At 34.5% G+C, this 25651-nt stretch overlaps 1 protein-coding gene across 1 annotated transcript; it reads left to right on the plus strand.

The window, feature by feature from the left end:
- Nucleotides 1–5140: 5140 nt before the first annotated feature.
- Nucleotides 5141–25064, plus strand: wls (Wnt ligand secretion mediator). The gene has a single exon (XM_069835147.1). The coding sequence runs from the start codon at nt 5340–5342 to the stop codon at nt 6993–6995; it is 1656 nt and encodes a 551-aa protein (XP_069691248.1). The 5' UTR covers nt 5141–5339; the 3' UTR covers nt 6996–25064.
- Nucleotides 25065–25651: the final 587 nt, after the last annotated feature.

Consider the following 25651-nt stretch of genomic DNA (forward strand, 5'->3'; position numbering starts at 1 on the left):
TGAAAGCAGAAATGAAAGACGAAATGAACAAGCACATCAGTGAGTTGAGTGAGTTAGTTGAAGTATGATATAAGTGAAGTGAAAACAGAGATGAAAAGTGACATAAGTGAAGTGAAAGGCGACATAAGTGAAGTGAAAACGGAGATGAAAAGTGACATAAGCGGAGTGAAAGATGACGTCACTACGCAAATTAAAAGCGTTTCAGCCCACGTAGATGGAATTGTCGCCATCGTGAAAGACGAATTCAGAGCCGATCTTGACAACCTAAACAAGAATTTTACAACTATAAATGAGACAGTAACCGAATTGAGACAGGAGGTAGACCATTTCGACGACAAAATCCGCGATCTCGAGCGTCGTCAAGAGCAGACGAGCGAGTTGCTGGACAAGTTAAGACAGAGGTTCTACTGGCTACATCAGAGAACCGACACGGAACAATGGTGCCGAAGTTGCGACTGTGTTGAGTGAAAATCCTATTGTTGACGGGAGTGAAGTTAAATTGTAGAGTGTAAAGAGTTTTATTGTTGTGACAATAAAGTTACATTGTTGTCTAGTTTAAAAATTTACACTATATATGGGAATTGCTTTGCAGTAGTTATATACACGAAACCCCTTGTTTAAGCTTTGTATATAGGGAGAAAAAATGGCCGCCCCTCTAACAGCTGTTTGTATCGATTGTCATTTAGACATTGTAACCACAGAAGAACAATCCAAAGAGCACAGAATAATTAGAATTATATTGCTATAGCTGTACCCTTTGACCAAAATATAGCATGGTAATCGATCAGGTTTATATTAAGGGGACTTGTACAATAGCGATGTTGCAGATTGTAAACCTTTTCCAAAATTTTAAATATCTCAGAAATAATTCACTAGATCTTTATTCTTTTTTGTACACAAATAAGTGGTATTTGGGCCTCTCATTTGACATCAAAATATTTATAATTATCATAATAATTAATTATTTTTATTCACAAAATTTAAAGGATATAATTTGCTGCTATTTTTCAAACTAAAAACACTCTTGAACTAATTGTCCAAATTGTTTCAAGTTTTCAGAATATCTGTAATCATTCAAACTTTAGAGAATGAACCACTTTCATAGAGATAATAAGCATAATTTCATTATTTTCAAGTAAATAATGTAAAATAAAATTGTCTTTTTTCCTTATGGCAAAATAAAAAAAAATGTAATTAAAAAAAACTTTGTAACATAGGAAGTTCACTGTGATGTAAAATAAAATTGTCTTTTTTCCTTATGGCAAAATAAAAAAAAATGTAATTAAAAAAAACTTTGTAACATAGGAAGTTCACTGTGGTCCATCCTCTAACACTGCATTTCCGAAGTCAGAAATAAAAAAGGAAACTTAGAGTCCGGTAGAAATATTCTGCAGCACCACTACTGTATGAGCCTCCTTATGCATCTGTGTTAACAGCCAAAGCAGTAGAAAAACGCACATGAATTTCAAGAAATTCTTCTGCACGATGTGAAAGTTGGAATGTGATTTGTGGTCAGTGCTAGTAGAATTATACAGCTGATCTTTTTTGAAGAAACAGAAAATTCACACTTATGTTCAATATTAAACCTAACACCATTTACCATTTTTTCATTAATTCACAGAAGAAAAAATATTTCATGCAAAACAGTGTCACAGCTCACACTGGCAGAAAGTCTGTCTATAAACGCAATTGCTGTAATTTTTGGGATCAGATTGTTAGTCGAAAGTTGTTGCCTTCTTGTTTGACCAATTTATTTATTGGGTACATATGTGAACAATCTTCACATACTTGAATGAAACAACATTTGAGGAGAGAGGAACTTCAGCAAAGTCCACACCTGTGGAGTAACGGTCAGCGCGTCTGGCAGCGAAACCAGGTGGCCCGGGTTCGAATCCCAGTTAGGGCAAGTTACCTGGATGAGGTTTTTTCCGGGGCTTTCCCTCAACCCAATACGATCAAATGCTGGGTAACTTTCGGTGCTGGACCCCGGACTCATTTCACCAGCATTATCACCTTCATTTCATTCAGATGCTAAATAACCTAGATGTTGATACAGCGTTGTAAAATAACCCAATAAAATAAACTTCAGCAAGTGTCCACCAGTTTTTCTCCAAGTGTAGGCAAGAGGTCAACACTTGAGAAAAAACTGAACTTAGATAAGTAATGTAGGTAGGATGTGAACTACCAAAGATGAGAGACCTATCTATATCGTTTTAATGCTGTACAGACAGCAAGCACATTGTTGGTAAAGAGAGATCCACACAAACATATCTCGATACGGCAACTCACTGCTGACATAAGTAACAGCAATGAAGCAATAATTTCAATTTTGTTCTAGTGTTTTGACCAGGGCCGGGCATGAGAGCAGCTCCATTTAGCCGGCCAGAGCTGCTCTCGCTCCGCAAGGCACTTCAATTCCAAGCCGGAGCAGAACGCTCACGCTCACGCAGTGGCGGACTCGCATTACAGCTACCTTCCCTGCATTAATATAACAAGAGCCACGGTTGTTCTAGTCATTCAGTCTGTCAGTACATAATAGTTTATAAGGATATTACATCAATCCATTGTACAGTACAGAATTTATAACACTCTTATTAATTTAATGAAATAAACTTCGCTCTATGCACACACACAAATCATTAGGCTTATTTACATAACCCATACGCACATACTGCAATCTCCTCACTACGGTTCTACGAGACAGGCGTATGGCTTCCACTTCCCCTAATTAATATAATTAATATCATATAATATGGTATGGTATGATATATGATATGATATATAATATAATATGACCATAAATTAATACACTTAACGAAAATGTTTCTCAGGTACATTATATTAGAGTATCTATTCGATATTTATATTGCATTATAAGTTATTATAGTACATTTAGTAATATATATATATATATATATATATATATATATATATATATATATCATAAACTGTAATTTACTATACTATAATATATTTTACTAAATGTATAATAACTTATAATGCAATATAAATATCAAATAGGTACTCTAATATAATATACCTAAGAAACATTTTCTTTAAGGTATATTAATTTATGGTGTTCATTAGCAACATATTTATCATATTCAGTAGCATGTTGTAAAGAATAATGTCGTTGGATATTGAACTTCTTAATCAGTTGGAGTGTTGTATGCCAAATTAAACACTTTGCTAATCCACTGCTCTCTACCAAAAAGAACTCCTCCTCCCAGGATACATTAAAAGCATTGGGAGTAGCGGGACGCTTTAGTGTATGAGCGGAAGCTCCGTCTTCAAAGTTCGCCTTCATACTGCAGAGTCATCACTGCACCGACACTGAATGACGTACAGTATGCTTACGTCACAGCGCTCGCAAGACCGGCTCTTTAAAGCACACAGCGCTCATTTCTCAGAATCACGTAATGTGCCCAGCCCTGGTTTTGACAAACAGTCATGCCCTGTGAGTAATCAAAAGGATGCAACTGCACTTTTCCTTGGATACTCAAGAGTTATATTTTGTTGAGATATTCTCATCTTTTATTATTTGAAATTTCGTGGAAATGGTGTGATATCTCTTGATATTTTGAGTTTATTAATCTTTTAACGTTGGAAATGGTAAAGTTCACATGGGGTTCTATAAGATTTTACTTCCCTTCTTAGCAAGATGGTCAGCAGCTTCATTACCAGATAATCCGCAGTGTGTCAATGCTTATTGAAAAACTATTATTCGTTCAAATCTGGCTTTCAGGTATCGAGGAAAAAATTGTTCCAAGACGAGGTGAGAGCTTCCAGGTTATAATGTCCATAACAAAATGTCCACAAGTACAAAAGGTCCACAAGAAAATGTCCATAAACTAAATAGTCCAACATTTAAAGTCCTACATGCAATTTGTCCATGGAGTAAAAAAGTCCAACATCTATGTGGTCCACCATATTATAAAGCCCGTCATATGAAAATGTCCATCATACGAAATCAATTCTTTCAGTTTTTCACAGTGCATGGGATTGTTTGAGATTTGTATTTCCTTTAGTATACCGGTATTTCCTAACTGTAAATAAGACTGAAAATACTTATTGCACTGTAAATAATGAGATAAAAAATTATTCAGCACATTTAAATCTCACTTGCAATCCTACCTATACAATGTCTGATTTTGAAATCGCCAATATGAAGCTTGTCGACTGACATTCCATCAGGCAGTAGTTAATGGGTGTCTTTTCCACTTCAATCAAGCAGTACGGGGTCGACAGGGGTCTCAGGGCACAATATTTGGATATTGAGAACCCTGAAGTAAGAAACCAAATACAGGAAATTATGGGACTGCCGTTTATTCCGCTAAATGACTTGCAATTGGTTTGTGATTTATTACATGAAAGATCTCTGGACGATATCTTGGACTTAGCATATTACATTGAAATTACATAATTATATTGTCATACGGCAAGAGGGCGAAGGCGAGCAGTTCCCCTAGATTAATAGCATGGTCTACTCTATATTATAGTAGAGTCGACTGTGTGTGTAATATTCTTTGTCATTTAGAAAGTCTGCTATGGCAGAAAGAATGTTCAATTAGTTTATTTCAAATACCACAATGGATTATTATTATTATTATTATTATTATTATTATTAATATTAATATTAATATTATTTAGTCAACTGTCTGAAGACAGGTCTGAACCTCACAAGTGATACTAACAAGACCACTTATGAGGCAACTAGGCCAGGAGATAATGGGGTAGGATGGCCAGTTCCTTTCCCCCACCATTGTATACATTGCCAATTAGCTATAAGTACACTAATCAGATTTCAGATGCATACAAACAATTGTTCTTCCTCTGACACACATCGTCAAGTGAGATGTACTGCCTGTATATGGATCATATGAGGAGACAAAGAGGAAGGCAGAAAATAGGGAAAATGGAGAAATCTGGGTTTGCAGTGAAAGACTTGCCCTTGAGCAGAACACAATAATAATAATAATAATAATAATAATAATAATAATAATAATAATAATAGGGTAGTTTATGTAGAAAATGTATATAATTTTTTTATTTCAAAATTTGGGACTTTTTCGGTAACATTAGAGACATTCAGCATGATCACATTGGCAGTCCTGGCTGTCTCCTTAAATGTCTGGGGAAAGTTTGAGTGAGGGAAGGAATTTTTGGTTGTAATAAAAGGAAATTTCACTTTAAGCCATTGGCGGTATAGAGTATACGACAAAGTAAGGAATAAACAATGGAAAGTGGTTAGTGCGGCAATGTTTGTGAGTTTATGTGATAGACGTCTGTCATATAAATAAAGTGATCTGAAGTTCTTTGGCTAGCTTTTAAGGAACAAGATGCCGGGTGTGATAGTGGAGAACCTAAGTGGCAGAAAACTAGCCATTCTTATAACTTTATTGTTAATATGTCAGGTAATATGCTTCTTAATTGGGGGACTTGTTGCTCCTACGCCTGCCTCTGCTGAAAATTGCTTGGCTACGAAGTGCCGCCAGCATAAAAATGATACACGAGAATGGCTGTATCCAAGAGGTAAAGGGCGCTGTGAATCTATTTCATCGTTGGACATTTATAGAACTTTCGATTTGAATCATCGGAAGAGCGATGATCAGAATTATTTGAAAGCGAATGAATTAGTATTTGCATTCCAAATACCACTTCCCCGAAACAATGTAACATTGGATTACTCTAGATGGCAACAAAATCTTATAGGGATTTTGCAGTTCGACATAGAGTATCATTCTGATGCAGAGATGAAAGAACGCGTCGTTGTGACAATAGATGCAAGGTTAGCTTACAGAAACAAAGGCGATCCAGATGATGCATGGAAGCCTTATGCCTCTTCTGTTGAAGAAAGAATGCTAGATTGCACAATGGCAAACAAAGAAGCAGGATATCGTTATGACTGCTCTATCATTCCTCTGTTTGAACTCGGATCCCTTCACCACGATTTCTACCTGCTCAACATACGTCTTCCAGTAGATGAAGACAAGATAAATCAGGGACTCGGACATGTGGAAGACTTGTGGTTAGTTGCCATTAACCAGAATGGTGGATTTACAAAAGTGTGGGTTTCATTGAAAACAATTTTCTTTCCTTTCATAGTTGGAGTAATGATCTGGTTTTGGAAAAGAGTCCACCAACTGTCGAGATCACCTGCTCTCCTGGAGTACATGCTCGTGTTCTTAGGCACCACTCTTACTTTTCTCAACATGCCTCTCGAGTATTTCACTTTAGTGTTCGATATGCCGTTTATGTTGTTGTTGGGCGACATTCGACAGGGAATTTTCTATGCCGCTTTGTTGTCCTTCTGGCTCGTGTTTGCTGGAGAACATCTTATGATTCAAGAGAGTGGCGATAGCAACACTTTGAAGGCTTATTGGAAGCATCTTAGTGCCGTGGCAATTGGGTGTCTCTCCCTATTTATATTTGATATGTGCGAAAGAGGGGTCCAGCTCAGAAATCCCTTCTACTCGATCTGGGTTACAGACATTGGAACTAATCTTGCTCTAACATTTATTATCCTGGCTGGTATCTCGGCTGGAGTGTATTTCTTTTTCTTATCGTACATGATTTGGAAGGTCTTCTGCAACATCAGTGCCAAGCGCACAGTTCTCCCGAGCATGTCCAGCGCCCGGAGGCTCCATTACGAAGGCATCATATATAGATTTAAGTTCCTGATGTTGGCAACGCTGCTTTGTGCAGCTATGACTGTTATAGGTTTTATCTTGGGTCAAGTGTCAGAAGGTCGCTGGAAATGGGATGATGACCTGGTACTGGAACTAACTTCTGCATTTTTTACCGGAGTGTATGGAATGTGGAATATCTACATATTCGCTCTGATCGTCCTGTACGCCCCTTCACACAAGCAGTGGCCTTCAGAGAGCGAGCATCGTGGAAGTGCTAATGAGGAGATTGAATTCAGTCGTCTGCCAACGGATCCAAGTGAGATCTCTTCATTGACAATTTTTGCAAGGAAGTCTGCCATGGATTAGACATTATGTGGTTGTATGTATTTAATTACATCATTTATGTGTGTCTCATATGAATGTGATGTAGCACAGTTGATATGTGGTCCTAAGACAGCTGAATTATCCCTAAAATGTAACATAAAGCCTGCTTGTAGTTTTCTCTTTTCACTTATAAGAATAATCACGAGAGTGCATCGACATATGTTTATGATGTAGTAGTGTAGTAGTAGTGGGATGATAAAAGTAATAATTATCAGCAACAATAACAGTAATATAAACAACAACTGAGGAAATGTAACGTTAGAAACATACACGGTATTATCAGTCTGTTATAATACAGTCACGAAGCTTGAGTTTTGAGGGTGCTAGAAACAATAGACTGTGACGGTACTATTTTGCATTGCCTGTAATGAGGCGATATTAACGATTCTAGTGGTGAGCAACTATCTAATATTTGCATATTTACTGCGTATTGAGCTTCGTGACTGTATATACTAGACTGTGGTATTATACCATCATCTTTGATAAGTGCATGGTAACCATTTCAAGGCTTTGTCTTGCTCTGAAACACTTATAGTCTACATTCAGGTTAAAAAAAGCTGAAAATAGACATAACTTCAGCTCTAGTAATTTTATTGGAAACAAGATTCTAGGTACAACTGTAAAATATTTTGTTAGAGCACAATAGAAGGCGAAATTGAAGTGTAAGAAGACAATATTGATATCAAGACTAAACTATGAAAGGAACTGTTAAATAATAAATTAAAGATACCGGTACTTATTTTCATTTGAATACTTAAATTGATGTCACAAACAAGTGACATATGGATCAGACGTTCAGGCTACATTTCTGCCACATGCTTACTGTACCATTAATGTTCCACATTATATGAATTATTATTATTATTACTATTATTGTCGTTATTACTATTACTGTTACAACCACTACTGCTACTACTACTAACTATTATCACCACCACCATCATAATTTGGAAACTGAAACAATATAACTCAATTTCATTTTAATGATTTGGATGGTGAATATTTCGTCACCTTAGGCAGAGCTTATTGTTACTAACATTTAGAAACTAGAAGTATTTGGTGGTACATTTTAACTTTTTTTATTATTTATTCTTTTGCTATTTATGTGAATATATGTTTTGTAATTTGTGAGTAAATTAGTTAATACATTTGATATAAGCAGTAAAGGGTAACGTGCATTTCCTTAAAGGCAGCAGGCACATTGGACTAACATCCATACTGCCATTAAATACCCATTGTCTATAATGATAGGAGCCAGAACTTCCCGTCACCCTCTGGGCCAGTTTGACCTGTAATGGGGTTGGTTCTACGGTAAATAATAATGTAGATATTATTGTATTGAAGGAATAATTGAAGACCTCACCAGAATAAGGGTGTAACCAACATATCTATAATACACGTTTCAAGAGAGGAAAATAATTTCAGGGGCATATTTCGTTAGACCTATATTTACTAGCAGAACCATTTGATTAATCAAGGATACAAGTTTATTCAGCTATTGTATGCAATAATTTATTGTTATAAATGAATGCTTCAAAATTACTTTTTCCACCTAATTCACATGCTTCTTTAATTTGATGTTACATCCTTTTTCTGGGGAGATCATTGGTAAATGCAATGTCATAATAATTCATGCAATACTTTTTAAATATTTTATGTTCTTTTACATTCATATTTGAGTGCTACTCTCACCTATACCGTATAGATGACATACAACGTAGCTATTCTCAGATAACTGTACACTACATCTTTATTAATTTCCATTGCATACATATTTCGGGAATCTTTTGTTCCTATTTTTATTTTCTTATTAGGTATATATAAATAATTTATATGTATACAGATTATTTTGCAGAATTAACGTGCCCAAACCATTAGAGAAGTCGAACAAAAATATTTTCTGTATTTGTGAAGATAGTAAATTATAATAATTTCTTGAATTGAAAAATTGAGACAATATATTTAGGGTTTAACAATACTTACATCAATTATTTTATAGGATAAATGTAACACTTTAATTATCATGAAGAGTTGACAAAGTTTAGAAAATGTGCCAAGAACCATTTGAGTAGGGTTGTCCTTTGAGAATATGTAGTCTGATTTTGGTTAATAAATGAAGTAGGTTTATATCTCAATGTTAACAGCTGACAGTACTTTAAATTCATAAATCTGTGTATAGGCAAATTAGAAACAGTGATGTGGCCTTCTTATTCAATTGACCCTGGTTTGAATACTCGAGTGTCAATCTTCCTGAACAATTTCACTGATTTTTTTCAACATTTTCTTCAGTTTTTCTTATGTTCATCTTCCACTTACGACTGTACTGTAACCAGTTGTGTATGGTATAAGACTACCATACACCTCCTTTAGCAGTTGAAAACATTCAGTTGAAGTTTCTTATTTGATTTAAGAAGCTTCAAGGTCGACTATCTTTCACATGCTTTCCACTAATAATTTCACCCAGCAACATCACAACCAACATAATGCATACTTTGGTTATACTTTACCAAAGATATTCTCTTGCAAGTTGGAACTTACTCTGGACTTAAAAACCAAGTTACATGATAAAATTTAATTTTAAACTGACTGAGAATGCTAAACACTTGCAAATCCACGAAATAAGAACATGAAATAGCCAAACTTTATTGCTGGAAGGAAAATATTTATTGCAGGTTGGGAGAATGGAATAGAAAGGTTTCTGATATGGGAAATCCCTTAAATCGGAGAAAATAAAGAGGAATAGTGGGAAAATGTTTCAGTAAGATGCAGAGCTGTTATGGTAATTTTTTTTTTGTTGATCGTACGTCCTCACCCCTTATTTTTCTCTCTTGAAATATATTTCACTCTCCTCTCATTATCCTTCCAACCATCATTTAGTGAGAGCCACCGGCATAGCTCAGTCGGCTAAAGGCGCTTGCCTGCCGATCCGGAGTTGCACTCGAGTGCAGGTTCGATCCCCACTTGAGCTGATTACCTGGTTGGGTTTTTTCCAAGGTTTTCCCCAACCGTAAGGCAAATGTCAGGAAATCTATGGCGAATTCTTGGCCTCATCTCGCCAAATATCATCTTGCTATCACCAATCTCATCTACGCTAAATAATCTCCTAGTTGATGCAGTGTCGTTAAATAACCAAGTAAAAAAATCATTTAGTGGATATTTTTATGTTAAAGAAGAAGTAAGGAAATTCTTTTGGTTTCTTTTTAATTGTAAAACAAGTTTGATTTAAATAAGATCCCGTGAAGTTTTCACAGTAGATGCACACTTGTGTTGACGAATCCTGGAGCTTGTATCTGCAGCCTTTAGTGTGTTTTCAACCATTCGTTTAAAATGTTCTGAATTCCAGAGATGGATCATTTATGTTTATGAAAATTAAAGAAGATATATTAGGAACAGCAAGAGATGATCTAAAATCAATACAAATCGATACAAAATATAGATCTCTGGAAGGAAAGATGGGATTGTGACAGATATGATCATATTAAATTTCTTATAGAAATATCTGTGTTTTCAGGGTAAATGCTTTGTATATGTATGCAATGATATACAGCTTATTTTTAAAGTCAACCTAAATCTAAATGACATGATTTCATTGTGTATAGCCTTATTACAATTATTTTGTCAATTTCTTCAATCAGAACGCACTGTCCGTTCATTTCTGAAAGATGTGCTGTCATCTGAGAGTGGCAAAAAACAGCAGCAGATATTCTTACTGTGCTCCAACCACGAGAAAGTCTTTGCGGAATGAAATGCAGCGGAGTAATGCTGGTGAATGAATGTTGATGTCATAAGATGTCATAAGGTCACATATGTGGGTACTCGTATCTCTATTGGCTTGCTCTCACAGCACAAACAATAACATTGTTACACACATATTTATACTACCCTAGTTACAAAATTAGATCACTGTTAATCTCCTAGTCTTTTAATCCCTCCATATAGGAAATATCATATGCAGGAGAGCACATGGTTTTTAAACTGACGTTATAACGATAATATTATCTATCTACTTCACTCCAATACTGTAGATGACGTAATAGTAAACACATTCCTTTCACGGTTGATCTCCTGGTTGGAGAACAGTAAGTATCTATGTAATAATATGAATCTCAATTTTTTATAACCTGTAACGTTTTGATATATTTTACATATTTTAGATCAAAGTCATTTATGAATATATATTTTTGTATCGTATTTATGAGTTTTTTTTATTATGTTTATTCTATGTGTGATTTTCAGGGCATGATTAGAACTTAAGACGTATAGTCTTACTTTTCTGCTTATCTTCGATGTGATTTTTTAGCGAAGTGATTAAATGTGGTGAGAATGAATTGAAATTAAAATTTGTATAAATTTGTGTTGTTATTAAATATTACAAATGGGCCTACCAGTTCCCCAAAATTATTTATATTTTAGGCAAATTTTGCTCATTACATTCTCCTATAATATAATTTACTGTCAGCTCCAGCTTTTGCTTTCAGGAACTGATGTACTGAATATGAAATGTTACAGGTGTTCTACTGGAAATTAACGCTGTTATGTTTGAGTATGATTGTATGAAGCATTAGTTGGAAAGGGAGCAATGACCTTGTAATAAGAAAATCCATTATTATAGTTGAGAGCAAACTGTCAATAGAATTTCCTACAGTATCAGGTATCAAGGTGCGGTCACACATCACTGCTTTTGCTGTGCAGTTTTTCTACTGCAACTACAAAAGTTCAGTACTTTCATTTTTACAGGTGAACATTCAGATGTTCGTTGTCTAATATGAATGGATGAAATATCTGGAAGAATACAGTGGAATATGTAATTCTGCATTGTGTTAAAGTAGTCATATTCCTCCTCACCACATCTTTGATCTCAAAAATTAAATTTTTATGCTCGACTATGCCAAAATGTAGTAATTATACACCTGGTAGCAGCCCTTTAATGGACCTCATTAAAGTACACCTATTCATTAAAGTTCAGGTGTTCCACCAATCAGAAAATACCATTGTAGCAATATGAAAGCGCAAGTATCGATTATTCTCGGATATGCAATCGAAGGACAACAATAAATCACCTATATTTGAAATAAAGTCAGTTCTGTTACTATAATAATTAGCGTTAATTGTAAATAATATTCAAATAAATTCAATTTGTCATCTCGTTTTTCAATGTCTAGTTCAATTTCAAGGTTATATCAAGATTAATGTTTATTTTACTCTCTAGATTATATCAAGGTCAATGTCGACATTTGTTTCTCGGAAAAAAATCAATACTTTCGTGTCTGCGCACATCTCACAATTTACGAGGTATTGCACAAGGTCAGTTCTGCTCCTCAGTCAGATAAGAATAACATGAATACTTATGAATAATTTCAAGTTAGAAATATGGTCGAGCTTAAAAAGTCGTATGAAACTTGACTATAATGGTAATTAAGATGCTCGTATGAAAATTATGAAACTCGCAGTCGTTTCATAAACATACTCGCGTCTTAATTACTACCATTATAGGCTCGTTGCATAATGTACTATTATATGTGCCTGGCATAATCTTTCTTGCACGATAGTGTGTTTTTTCGTCATTACAGCAAATGGCCGCCACGATTGAAAGTTAATTGCACTGAATTCAGAGTTGCCAACCTAGATAAATATATTTAAATATTACAAATAACTCCTCTAGAGTTGTAATGAAAACCACCGTCTTCTATGTGTGCTACAAACCTACAATGCATGTAAAATTCATTCCCAAAAGGCAGTGTTAAATCACTGCATTTGGAATGTACTGAACTTTATTTAAACAATTCAAACTTCACTTAACAAAAATGAATAAAAATTATTCCAATTGAACACGAAATATTACAAATACCTGAATCATTTTTGCTGCTTCACATTGAAGTTGATGATGAAGTTTGTACATTGGTCAGCTGTTCATAGTGTATTGTATGTACTATTTATTAAGATTTTTTAAAATATTATTTTCAAAATATACAATCGTGCAAAAAAAAAAAAAAAAATACTGTACAATACACATTTATGAAGTTCATTACAAAATCTCGGAAATTGAAAAACTTGCTCTGCTCGTTTTTAAAACTTTTCTTCGATTTTGTAAAAATCACTTCTCAATCTTTTATCATAATACACTAAATATATATATATATTTTTTTCCAAATATTGTTGTGGATGGGATACAATTTGTTGCGAAGAGTGTCATTTATGTGACCATTGACAGCTTTGAATTTTATCTTGACTTGTACCACTATAGATCTCGGAAAAATTCACCAAAGAACTATCTCATCATTAAAAAGGCTTTCTGTTTTTTCCTCTCTCAAAATATTTTACTTTCTTTCTTCACAGAAAAATATTAAAAATCATTGGCCATATACCATGAGGTAGCTAGTATGAACAAAATAAATATTATTTCAGGGTAGCCAAATAATTTTTCTGTCAGGTTAGCCTTTTTCCCTATAACTATGTGTAATATACAAATTGTCCCACCGTTCTGCTTCTTTTGTAAAGGCAAATATGCACGTGTTGAGTTCGAAAAAGATAATTTATACACCTTCACGTGTATTCTGTCTACATTGTCCATTTAACAGTTATTATACTGGGTGTTCAGTTCAAAGTGTGTCATGGCTCGCTGTATGCCGTCATGTGGCTAGTCGTTGAGTCTAGAGAATTCAATCTTCCTACACTTCCACAGAGGCATATTACCTATGTGGCAGAGAAGTTGCCTAGCAAGTACGGCGTTCATTCTGAAGAGTACTTACCGATACGTACGGTAACTCCAATAGTGGCAGGAATGTGAACTGTTTGGAAACACGTACTGGGGTGAGTTTTTTCTTACTGTCAGGATATGGGGAGAGGGTTAAGACGATTACTTACGTATTTGTTGACATTAACTGTGACTGTCAACACGGACATGGAGCATTTGATTTGTGCTGTGGAATGTTGCCGTACGCAACCGATGATAACAAATACCCTGCGTACGACTTGCCCGAGCAAAACACAGTTCGAAGGAGGTTATGGTAGCACACAGACTGTTCAGACCGCCATCTGTTGCTACGACGTTCAAGTCATACCGTACATGTTTTCAAGTTCAGATTGAATGCCTTGAATAATAGGCATCTTCTCTGACATAAAAGCTGAAACTCACTTCAAATCGCTGACTCACAACAGTGACGTCATGACACACTTTGAAATGAACACCCAGTATATTTTAAATCTTAATTATATCTAACATAGTCTTAAAGAAAAAATAGTAGTGGTTTTTTGGGGTTCAACACTGGTTTCAGCTGCTACAAAAGATGCAACAAAAGCAATAAAAATGCTGCTGCAACCCTGGAAACTCTGTTCACACGCTTCTTTAAAACAGTACAGCAAGAAAAAGTTGTAAACAGTTGGTTTGATAGCCATTACTTCTAGTCACATTTCGCAGTATGCTAGTTATAGCACTTTTGTACTGCAGCACTGTAGAAGTAGTGATGTGTGATCTACCTTCAGATGTTCAATTACAGAATCCCGTATTTCTACTCATGAATGCTTGTATGAAACTTGTGAATTGCATTATAGCCTGAGAACAGTATAGCACTAATTCTCCGAGATATGGCTAGTAATGTTCTTCAGTAGAGTAGTAGTATTTCATACATAAATTTTTCAATTGAGGTGGCAATATAAATATAGCCTATTAGTGAAAGCATGTCAGTGTAATCACGAACTAGAAAACTGGAAAAACTATAACTAACGTGAAAGAGTACATGTTGAGTTGAGATTGACTGTAAAGAATGTAAAATAGAAACATCGTCCATCTATAGATATTGGAGGAAATATTTAATTTGTATTAGACTACTGTCAATCCCAACCTAGACCCTGATTAATCAAATAAATAATGTATTATAACACTTTATAGTTCCATTGCCTATGTGTGTCATACTGTGGTTTGTGTCAGTGATTTTCTTGAAAAAAAAAAAAATTATTATCATGTATTTTTGTGTAATTTGCAAAGATTTTGAGTATTCATGGAACTAGGAAGGAAAAAAAAAAACATAAGTTACATACAGAGCAAGTCAAACCTAAGTTACTGGCATTCTTACCAAACCACCAGTTTTTTAAATATATAATTCTGCTGGATTTGAGGGAGGTGGGATATGATAGTAGAGAAGTAGAGACTGGATTAATTTTGCTCATGGCAGGCTTATGTGAGGGCGGCAATGAACCTCCGGGTTCCTTAAAAGCCAGCAAGTAAGTAAGTAATTCTGCTGGCACTACATTGCTACTATGTCAATTGAACTGTATTGAGAATTAGTATTTTGAACTACTGTTAGACTCACAGTACAGCAACACATTTTTCTCGTTTAAATGTATCTACGTATTTTTTTTTTTTTTCGTTGTTGGTAACTCTATAGCATCTATTAGATGCTTTATGGTTGCGCTAACAGATGGCGTTACTTGTCAACAATGTGACACTGAAACGTGTGTTCAGGTTACTGCCCAGCAACAGTCCTGATGTTTTTTTTTTTTTTAATATCTGTGATGATTGGTTAATTAATATTAACCCGGCACAATCACACATTCATACAAATTTCCAGACTCTAGACACCCAGGGAATTCCTCTTCTTCAAGAAAAATTCATTGAGAGCCGAACCCGGGACCTCCTGATGTAGAAGCCAGCATGCTGACCAACAGACCACCGAGACAGTCAAATGTATCTACTGAGGCAGAATTTGTACAGACTGTGTTTACACAAGTTTTGGTGGCATTTTCCAGATGCTGCACTATGTTCAAAACAGTATATTGTTAAATTATTTAATAAGTATGAAGGAACATTGTCTAAAGTATTGTGCTCTGACATAAATACTTGAAGCTATGTGTGTGGAGATGGAATTGAACACAAGAATTGGACATATTGTAACTTTTTGTAGCAAGAGCCTTGAAAAGTTTCATGCCTATAAGATATCAGTAGTTCTAGTAGTGTGCATACGATTTTCTTCTTGTATGCTAGAACGAATCCATGAAGGAGTTATTGATCCAGTACTTTTTTTCACTGATAAAACTTGGTTTCACCTGAGTGGCATTGTGAAAGTCTAGAATACTCGATATTGGAATACCGAAAATCTACATTTTTCTTATGCAGTCTCATTTTATGATCAAAAAGTGGGAGTATTGCCTGTAATTAGACTGCGAAGAATAGGTGGACACATATTTTTTTTTACAAAACAGTTAATTTGGAGTTTTATGTGAACAGAATTTTGCCACTGTTTCACAACTCCTCTTTTTCTAATTTTTTTTAGCAAGATGGCGCAACATCACATATCAGTGCATTCAGTGGAAATGCTACATGAAACTTTTGACGACAGAGTAATAAATAGTGAACTATGGCTTCCTGAGTCTCCAGACTTGTTAGTGTGTGACTTTTACACTCAAAAAGTGTATGAAAACATTCTTTGGGGGCTCTCAGGGATAAAATAACATGACTATACCTTGACCAAAACTACTTCCGACTTGACAGTTTACAGAGATGGGGGAGCAGTGTTGTCATGTTGTCCATCTTTCGTGTAAGCGAGCGCGCTGCCGATAGAGTGTAGTAATGAACGGCTGACATGAACACATACATTTCTAACCAATTTGTTGAACACTAGGCATTAAAATTGGTGTACATTATTATTTTTATTATTATTATTATTAGTAGTAGTAGTAGTAGTAGTAGTAGTACCGGTATTCTTCAATGTAATACTATTAGAAAAGTGTCGAAAGGATTGTAAACTGTAATAACAGGTTTAAATTTAATACGAAGCCTTTACTTTTATGAGTGTCGGTATTCTTCAATGTAATGTTGTTAGAAAGACGTTGAAAAAATAGTAAACTAAAAAATATTTATGATTAAAATCTCCACGACCTTTTTCTTTTCCAATATCGATAACAGTGCTCTTATTAATTTTAATACAAGCAGCAGTTCTCATTACGACTTGTGCCGAAGGTAAAAGAGACCCGCCATTATCTTTTTCCGTCTCACGCTTGACTCTTCAACGGGGCACTTTGTACAATATTCTTTGTTCTCCGCCTGCCTTTCCTTCCTTCCGTCACTGCACAAGTCACCTGTTTAGAAACTCTAGCAGAAACTAGAAAACGCACGCTAGCCACACACTCCACCAATGACAACGAAGATAATACGTGTAATATAATTTAAACACAATAATTATCGATACACTAAAACAATAATACAACTAAATAATATTTTTAATTCACACAAAGCACGCGTTAACCAGCCAACTCAGTCATTCCGGGCACTGCATTCTCCGCTAGGCCATGGTATTCATGTGCAGCTTGTAAACATAGACACGGCAACACCGTCCCGTTACCATGGTTATGCATCTCTCGTGATTGATTAATTTGAATAGTTGCCATGGTGACATGCTAAAGGCGCCATTTGTCAGGTCGGAAGTTGTTTTGGACAGACCATAATATGCAATATTAGTGATTATGAGCTCCAGCAAATGTTCCAGAACTTCATATCTTGCTGCAACATGTGTATAGAACGCAGTGGAGGCCATTTTGAGCACCTTCAAATAAGATTCTCTCCATTTCTTTAAATAAATAGTGCCCTATTATGCGAAAGATCACTTCCTAGATTAATACCTTTTTATATTATATAAAGTATTTATACCTTTTCCCACTGTGTCTGCTGTTTCCTTCATTGCTTTTCTGAGTGAAATGAAAAGTCCTGATGGCTTCTGATACTTACAAAATCGTGTGTGCACTGTTGAATCACCTGGATTCAATTTATGAACTACTGACACCCTTTAGGGATGAAACTTAAGACAGTTCATAGCTCTTACCACTGCTATATGTCCGGTAATACTCATACTAGACAGCATGTACTTTTTTTTTTTCTTGGGCTCAACTCCTTTCTCACATGCATATTTTCAGGAGTTCTGTTAATGCATACTTCAGGCAACATTTCTTCTTATCGAAAACGAAACACACTTCTCGCCTCTGACATAATTTAACAACACACTGTTTCGATAGTTATGCAACCTCTGGGAAAGCCGCGGAAAATTGCGTAAACAAAACTCGTACGACATCTTCTACAATAGATACTGTACCTTTCAACGAGAAAAATGCGTTGCTGTACTGTACAAATACTTCTTAATAGAGATTGATAATGTAAAGTGCCAACAGAATTGTTTCTCCACCTTGCAGCAATAACTGAAATGGGAAACGTTAACACGTCGCCCATTAGAAAGCAACCTCATGGCTTGGTAAGAATGCCAATAACTTAGGTTTGACTCACTTCGTAGAAATGTGAACACACTGTACAATGTTGCAAATGTTCATGTTTCAAAATGACAGATAAAACTTACAAGAACTTGATACAAGGTATTGACGTGAATTTCTCTACATATTTGAGAATTGTTATTTTTGCATAGATAAATGTGAGCTAATATTTCATCTCATCTGCATTATTGTAAATGAAACATAATAACATAATCGTAAATAATGATAACAGTGTAGTAATATCATAGGAAAGTAAATTAGTTCCTAATTTAATTTTTACAGTATTGTGCAGTATTTTAATTAAAATATATTGTTGGTGTAGTAATTCTTCTTTCATGGGTCATATGTAATAGCATTTAGTAAAATATAGTATTATTTAAAGTATATCTCCGTAATGTAACGACAGATTAATTTTTGTACTTCAGAAATTATAATCATTTATGTACTAGAGCTCCATTTGCCATTGTATTACTCTTTTATACTTTGTATACCACATAATGAATCAGCCTTGTTTAAGTTGGTGCACTTGATGAGACTGCAGATTGGTATTTCTCAGACATTATAGAATAAAAATTAACCAGGTGTTTCATGTATTATGAACTTCAGTACCAATATCTTCTAACTTGCGTGTTGTGAAAGTTATATGACACAAAAAATAGTTTCCAAAATTGTTAACTTGAATTATGTGTGTGATTTGAGACTTTCATGGTGTTCAACATGATGCAAGATTTTTGAATACTTGCAGACACATCCTTTGTTTTGGAGCTGCATATCAGCCCCATCATCAGGAAAACAGGGAAAGGTGGAACCTGTCTGTTGGATCCGTTACCAAGAGATACTCTGATGTTCTGTTCTGGATAATAGTTCCAACAGATAGGCACCCAATACCTACCTCAAAAAAGTTGGATGTGTCTACATCTATGATAATTATGGTGCATATACCCAAAAGTCTTGCACTTTGACTTATATTTGCAGTGCACAGTTTAAAAATCAATAAAAAATATTGGAAACATAGTGTAAAAATATGTACGAGCTGTTGTCCTGATTATGTAAGTAAAAAGCTATCTCTAGAAAATTGTCATATATTTGTTGACATTTATTTCATGTGTCAAAGCATAACCATAGTTTCACAATACTTAAAGACTTCCACAAATAATTAACTACATGAATGATGGTATAAAGTATACTATTGCGATGCAGTAAAAATACAGACAGAAGGATTATAAACCATCTTGTAACGACTAATTGAGGACCGTTTTTGCAAAACTTGCTAACTGATAAAAACTAAATTTTACAGGAGAGGCAAAACACTGTAGTAAGCAAAATTTTGCTGTAATTATCACTTAGCAGAAAGCAAGTTTTGCAAAAACGGTCCTCAATTTGACAAATAAACATTGTATACATACAGTAGGTGTCAAGTTCACACAAAGTTATGTTGTGTGCATCTTGCCATGTAGGTACAACTGCAAGGTTGCATGATATCTAAGGTTAGGCACTCTTAGGTCACTTATTGGAATTTATATACTGTATTTTCTCGAATATTCCACGTACTTTTTTTCCGAAACATACAAGTAAAAAATACAGGATTCGTAGCTTATTCAAAATGAAGTTGGCAACATGCCCAATTTTCCTCCCGTGCAACTCCTAAAGTGGTAGCGCATGCCATTATCTTCCCGCGCGGGTATTTCAATTTTTAATGTTAAATGGCATTTGGATTAGCAGTAGCTACATGTGTCAGAATCAAGTTCAAGTGTGATGAGTTTATAGTTTGTGCGTCTTATATTTTCAATTTTGAAAATGAGTACTACTAAAGATACCGGTATGAGATTGCGGCCCTTTACTTGCAGCAAAAAAACTTAAAATTATCAAAGATCCTGAGGAACATAGAAATCGTGCTACAGTCTACAAATTTGATGTAAAACAAGTGAAAGTTGCACCAGAGACTGGAGGATCCTGTTATTAACTGAACTGTATTTGTTGTTTTCACAAGTGTCATATCTTGCTTGTCTTCCAATTACTTCATATTAGTATAATTATTTTCAGAATGTCTTTTATGGTCAGAAAAAAACAGCAGAGGCATGAACTCTACATTGAATTTCATTTTCTAATTCCAGGTAATTGTTTGTTAAACACTCTACTTGCCCATTTGTTAATGAAAGTCTATATAATTAATGTCTAATGTATCTTTAATATGCTGCCTGTCTGAGTCAGTATTCCTCCATTCTTTATTTTTAAATAGTTTTAATGTGAAAAGTTTATGTGCTTGACATCCGACAAATCTGGTCACATTTTCTGTTAATACAGTGATGTCATCAAAGTGTGTTATGTAATGCAAGCAGCAATAACTGTACTGTTCCACTTTGGCTGGGAATATAAACAGTAAGTGTAAGGTTAACGAAATATTCATCTTAATTTTAATTTAATAAAAAATTCTATTTTATACAAGTGGTGCTGATTAATAAATGTGGGTTATTTTTATTTTAGTAGGTTATTTTACGACGCTTTATCAACAGTTTAAGTTATTTAGCATCTGAATGAGATGAAGGTGGTAATGCCGGTGAAATAAGTCCGGGGTCCAGTACCGAAAGTTACCCAGCAAAATGTGGGGTGTATATATATATATATATATATATATATATATATATATATATATATATCTCGAAATGATAGCCATCCAAATCTTGAATTTTAAATATTGGCATCCTAATCAATTCAAATGAACAAAAAAGAAAATGTAAATTAATGTTAAAAAAACACATAATGAAATTTAAAAAAATAATATTCTGTGACAAGGTGTGGTAGCTATGAAAACGATAAAAATTTATTGAAAATAAATAATATACATTGAATATTATAAAGATGAATAGAGATGGTGATTGATGATGTTCAATGAAGATTTTGAAATGGTTGATGCAATTGTCTGAAGAGTTTCAGGAACCTTTAATTTTCTGAGGATCTCCAATGTAAATTTGGGAATTGTTCCTCGCGCACCAAACATAAGTCCAATGACATTCCAGTCTTGAATATTATATTTATGACTGACATCATCACAGCATGGAAGGTAAATAGCGCGTTTCTCTTCATGTACCTGCTTTGGTTGATCTTCATTAATTTCGAACCTTACAGTTGGGTCAAGACAAATAATTTAACTTAAGCTAAAAAGTACATTGTGGTATTAATTTTCAGATGAATCCAATTCTCTGTAATTACATTATTATTATTATTATTATTATTATTATTATTATTATTATTATTATTATTCATTACAATCAAACAACTCATTAGAATTGTATTGCTGTGTAAATAACTTCGACAATCAATTATTGCATTGTTTTCTCGAAAGTAGGCCTCATGAAATGAGGAAACAATTATGAAGTAATTAACGAATTCGTGAATTTAAATGTGGGGAGTATAAAGACGGAACTGAAAAGAAATATTAAAATTTTATTTCAAATTTCAAACTTCCTCAGTCTCAACCATGCTCACAATAACAATCACGAACAGCATAAACGTTTCACACAGTTATTACAGAAATTCAATGAATCCCCTGTTACCTTTATTACCGTCTTCATGGGAAAGGTCAAGTGAGTGTTTTGCAAATATGTAATTTGTGTATTAAACTTGCTGTTAGTCCCATTAACATAGAATCAGATTATAGCATACATCGAAAGCCACCTTCTATGTAGATGGCTCTGTCACATCTGTATGCATCATGCTGCAGAGACCTCTGGCAGAAATGGAAGATAGGATAAAAAAAAAAGGAGGCCTCTTTTACGAAAGTACAAGTACAAGTTAAAAGTTACAGATAAATATATCGATAATTTGTAAAAATTGTAACTTACAGGTGTATTACCCTTATGCACATTCCCTGATCGCCGGCTGGTGACACATGGATATGCAGCGAACCTTAGTGTAGTCAGCCGGTGTGGGTTGGGAATCTGCCTAGCTTGAGGGTTAGCGCAATAGATCATAACAGGTTGCAGTGCTGGGCCTTAGTGCCTGCTTCCCATAAATCTGTTTCATTCCACCTAACATAAGTGCATAACACTTGTAAATGAAGGTTACAAAGTACCAGTACAGGTTATAGGTGAATTTCATGCATTTTTTGTCAGCGATCACCAATGTTTCTTTACAGTTGTGCAAATCTTAGGCTACCAGTGTAGTGAAAATATAAAATATATTATACAAGTTCTATCCATCTCTGTCAGTGGGTAGAATATAAATAAATAAATTGTTAAATATGTTTTATTTAACAATGCTCGCAACTGCTGAGATTATATCAGCATCACTGGTGTGCAGGAATTTTGTCTCTCAGGAGTTCTTTGACATGCCAGTACAATTTACGGCAATGGCATTGTTCATAATAATTTGTAACTATCCAGAAGGAGGTGATGTGAAGAAAGAAGCATCACCATGACCTACATCCACTGCCTGCTGGGTCACTTCTTATAGCTGCATAAACTGCCTGCTCAATCAAAGTTATTTTGCCGCTAGGTGGCAGGCAATCCCACTACTATTAACATTATCCCTAATAGCAGTGAGCACTACCTGCCACCTAGCAGCTACTCGCACATAAGTATTGATTGAGCAGACAGTGTAAACAGCCATAGGATGTGATGCAGTAGGCAGTAGAAGCCATGGCTTTCTTAAAAAGCTTCTTTTCCTTCCAAGTCAAACAAGTCCTGTACTAAATTAAGAAATGCCTATACCTGTAACTTGCACTTAACAGTGCAGTTTCTTGTACACTTGTAGACTTGTAACTTGTATTTTCGTAAAATAAGCCCCAGATAGTGACAACAGCGAATAGGGATTATAAAGAATGGACACTTCGCGTCAGTACCTTTGATGTAGCCTGACTGATTTCAATGACCTTCAAGCCAGCTAGAGCGTGAGATTCTGCTTTCTCCCTAGAGTTGGCGCTGACATCACACCAGCTAGCAGTCGACACAGGGGAAATATAACACATATAATTAATACATCTAGGTACATTATGTACCCAAATAAAATAAATTGGATCCATAAAATAATAAATCCGTCATTAATTGTAATGTCTAGACTCTAGAGTTCCTTTATAATGAGAGTTGAGACGTTGACGTCAACAACAATTGAAATATGTAATAATTTGATAGCACTGAAAATGGAAAAACGAAACTCTTATGAGAAGTAAAACCATATCCCTATATTATATTATATATAAATATTAATCGAATTTGATACATAATTTTATAATGTATTATATTATTTTATAATATAATTTATTATATCTGAAATATAAAAAATTATTATTACAACTAGTTTGTCACTGAGAAATAAGGGAAAGCTGTTAACTTGAATTTATTTGAAGCAAAGCGTTACTGGGTTATGCAATAAGGTAGGTGATGTTTGGATCCTGTGTCTCAACTTTATTCTCAATTATTATCTTTGCATATGCTCGATTACACTAACCTCTAGCACTTGAAAGTGGAACTAAACGCCGCCACACAGAGAAACAAAACACAGGAAAATTCGTTCAGTGTCCATTCTTTATAATCCCTATTCGCTGGTGACAATAGCTACACACAATTATTGGAGTGTGTAATGGAAAATGGATTACATTAAAAGTTAGATAGTTGAATTAGATGGAGAGTAAGTAGCCATTGGTACACTTTAGTTATCGGGAGTAGTGAATGGGAGACATTGCATGAATATTTCAATTCAGAAACGGGTAATCTATTAAATTAGAAACTTGCACAATAAGAAATCATTGAAAGGAAGCATTAAAATAATCATTGTACGAGTTGCATGTAATATTCTGACACATGCACACATACACACAAAAAGTACTGAAATGTACAAATTATGGGACTAAAGTTTTATGAATTGTGGGTTTACTTAGAAATCTAGCTAACGTGTTTCTGAAAAATAGATACGAAAGAAAAATACTGAACAGATGGATAGATAAACTGCAAACTGAATAAGACATTCCTGAAAATTCAACAATTAAATGTAGTATATAAAATAATTTACTCTTTAAAATTGTAACTGTCAGATAGAAAATATTTAACGTGTTTTTCTACCAATATGAAACTACACAGTGAATTAAAATGTGAAAATGGGCACATTTTAATGTAAATATATTTGTGCACCATTTATCATTTGTATGGCAGTATTGTCCAATTGGTAAGAAATTAGTTTCCATTTTTGAAGATTAGGACAACAGTTTATTTCAAAGATGTTCATAATACTGATAATATTGGTAATGAACAAAGGTGAGTTTTATTGGGATATGACGCAATAGCTTTACTGTCATCATTGAAGAAAACTCTATTAATGGTATTAGACAATATCGTCGCCTGAATGCAAGAACTAGGTAACTCGAAATTTGCGTTTTTTAGTTACCTCTTTTATAGCATAGCAAAAACCGCACAAAATGTAATCTAGGATCTAGGTAACTGATCGAACGATACCTGCGACATCTATTTTCCAATATAACAAATAGGTAAAAGAAAACGAGACATATTCCTTAGTGCAATAAATAAGTAAATAGGCGATGTCACAAAATATGAAAAATCAAGTTACCTAGTTCTTGCATTCAGGCGACGATATAAATAGCATAATGAGAATGAATTTATGCGAACTGGTAGTAGTGCTTACATGTGTATTGTATTTCTTTTAAGACTTCGTAATGTAACAAAAATAATTAATGTTTATGATGTAGATTAAATGTATTTAGTAGCAGAAACAAACTTCTGTTTTTCTCCCACTAGTTGAGATGGCATATACTATATCCTGTTTAATAAATTAACCTCAAGAATTAAATATTCGTTACTGATAGTATGTCATTTGTCTTGTTCCTTTGCTATTTAAATGAACAATTATTTTGTTCATTAGATAGATTACAGTATCATCCCTTCTTCCTAGCTCCTAGTTCTCTTTAGGGACTCATCTCTGAAAACAGGCAGTTGTATCATCATTCTGATGATATACTCAAGTAATTACATTTCAGTCTCTCTTCAGCAATTTGTTATTCTTTTAGTTGAATCCCACACTACTTCACAGCATCTTGATTATAATATAGTGAAGTCTGGCTTTTCCAATTATTTGTAAGGTATTAATTACAGTTTTGGTGGAGGTGGGTTCTTCAGGTTGGTGATCTAGGGTATATTGTGGCTCTTGAATTATCTCTTATTCCCAAATATCGCATTACCACTTTCACACCTTTTTATCACAACCATTTTCATCATTTCGTGCCTGTTTGTAAGACATTAGCACTTTTCCTAAATATAACACGGGAATTTTACTTCAAGCAAGTAAAGAGTTAGGTTTGGAAGTAAATCCCGAAAAGGTAAAGTAATATGATTATGTCTCGTGACCAGAACATAGTACGAAATGAGAATATAAAAATG

This window comes from Periplaneta americana, chromosome 1, assembly GCF_040183065.1.
Source record: "Periplaneta americana isolate PAMFEO1 chromosome 1, P.americana_PAMFEO1_priV1, whole genome shotgun sequence".
Taxonomy (NCBI): Eukaryota; Metazoa; Arthropoda; class Insecta; order Blattodea; family Blattidae; genus Periplaneta; species Periplaneta americana.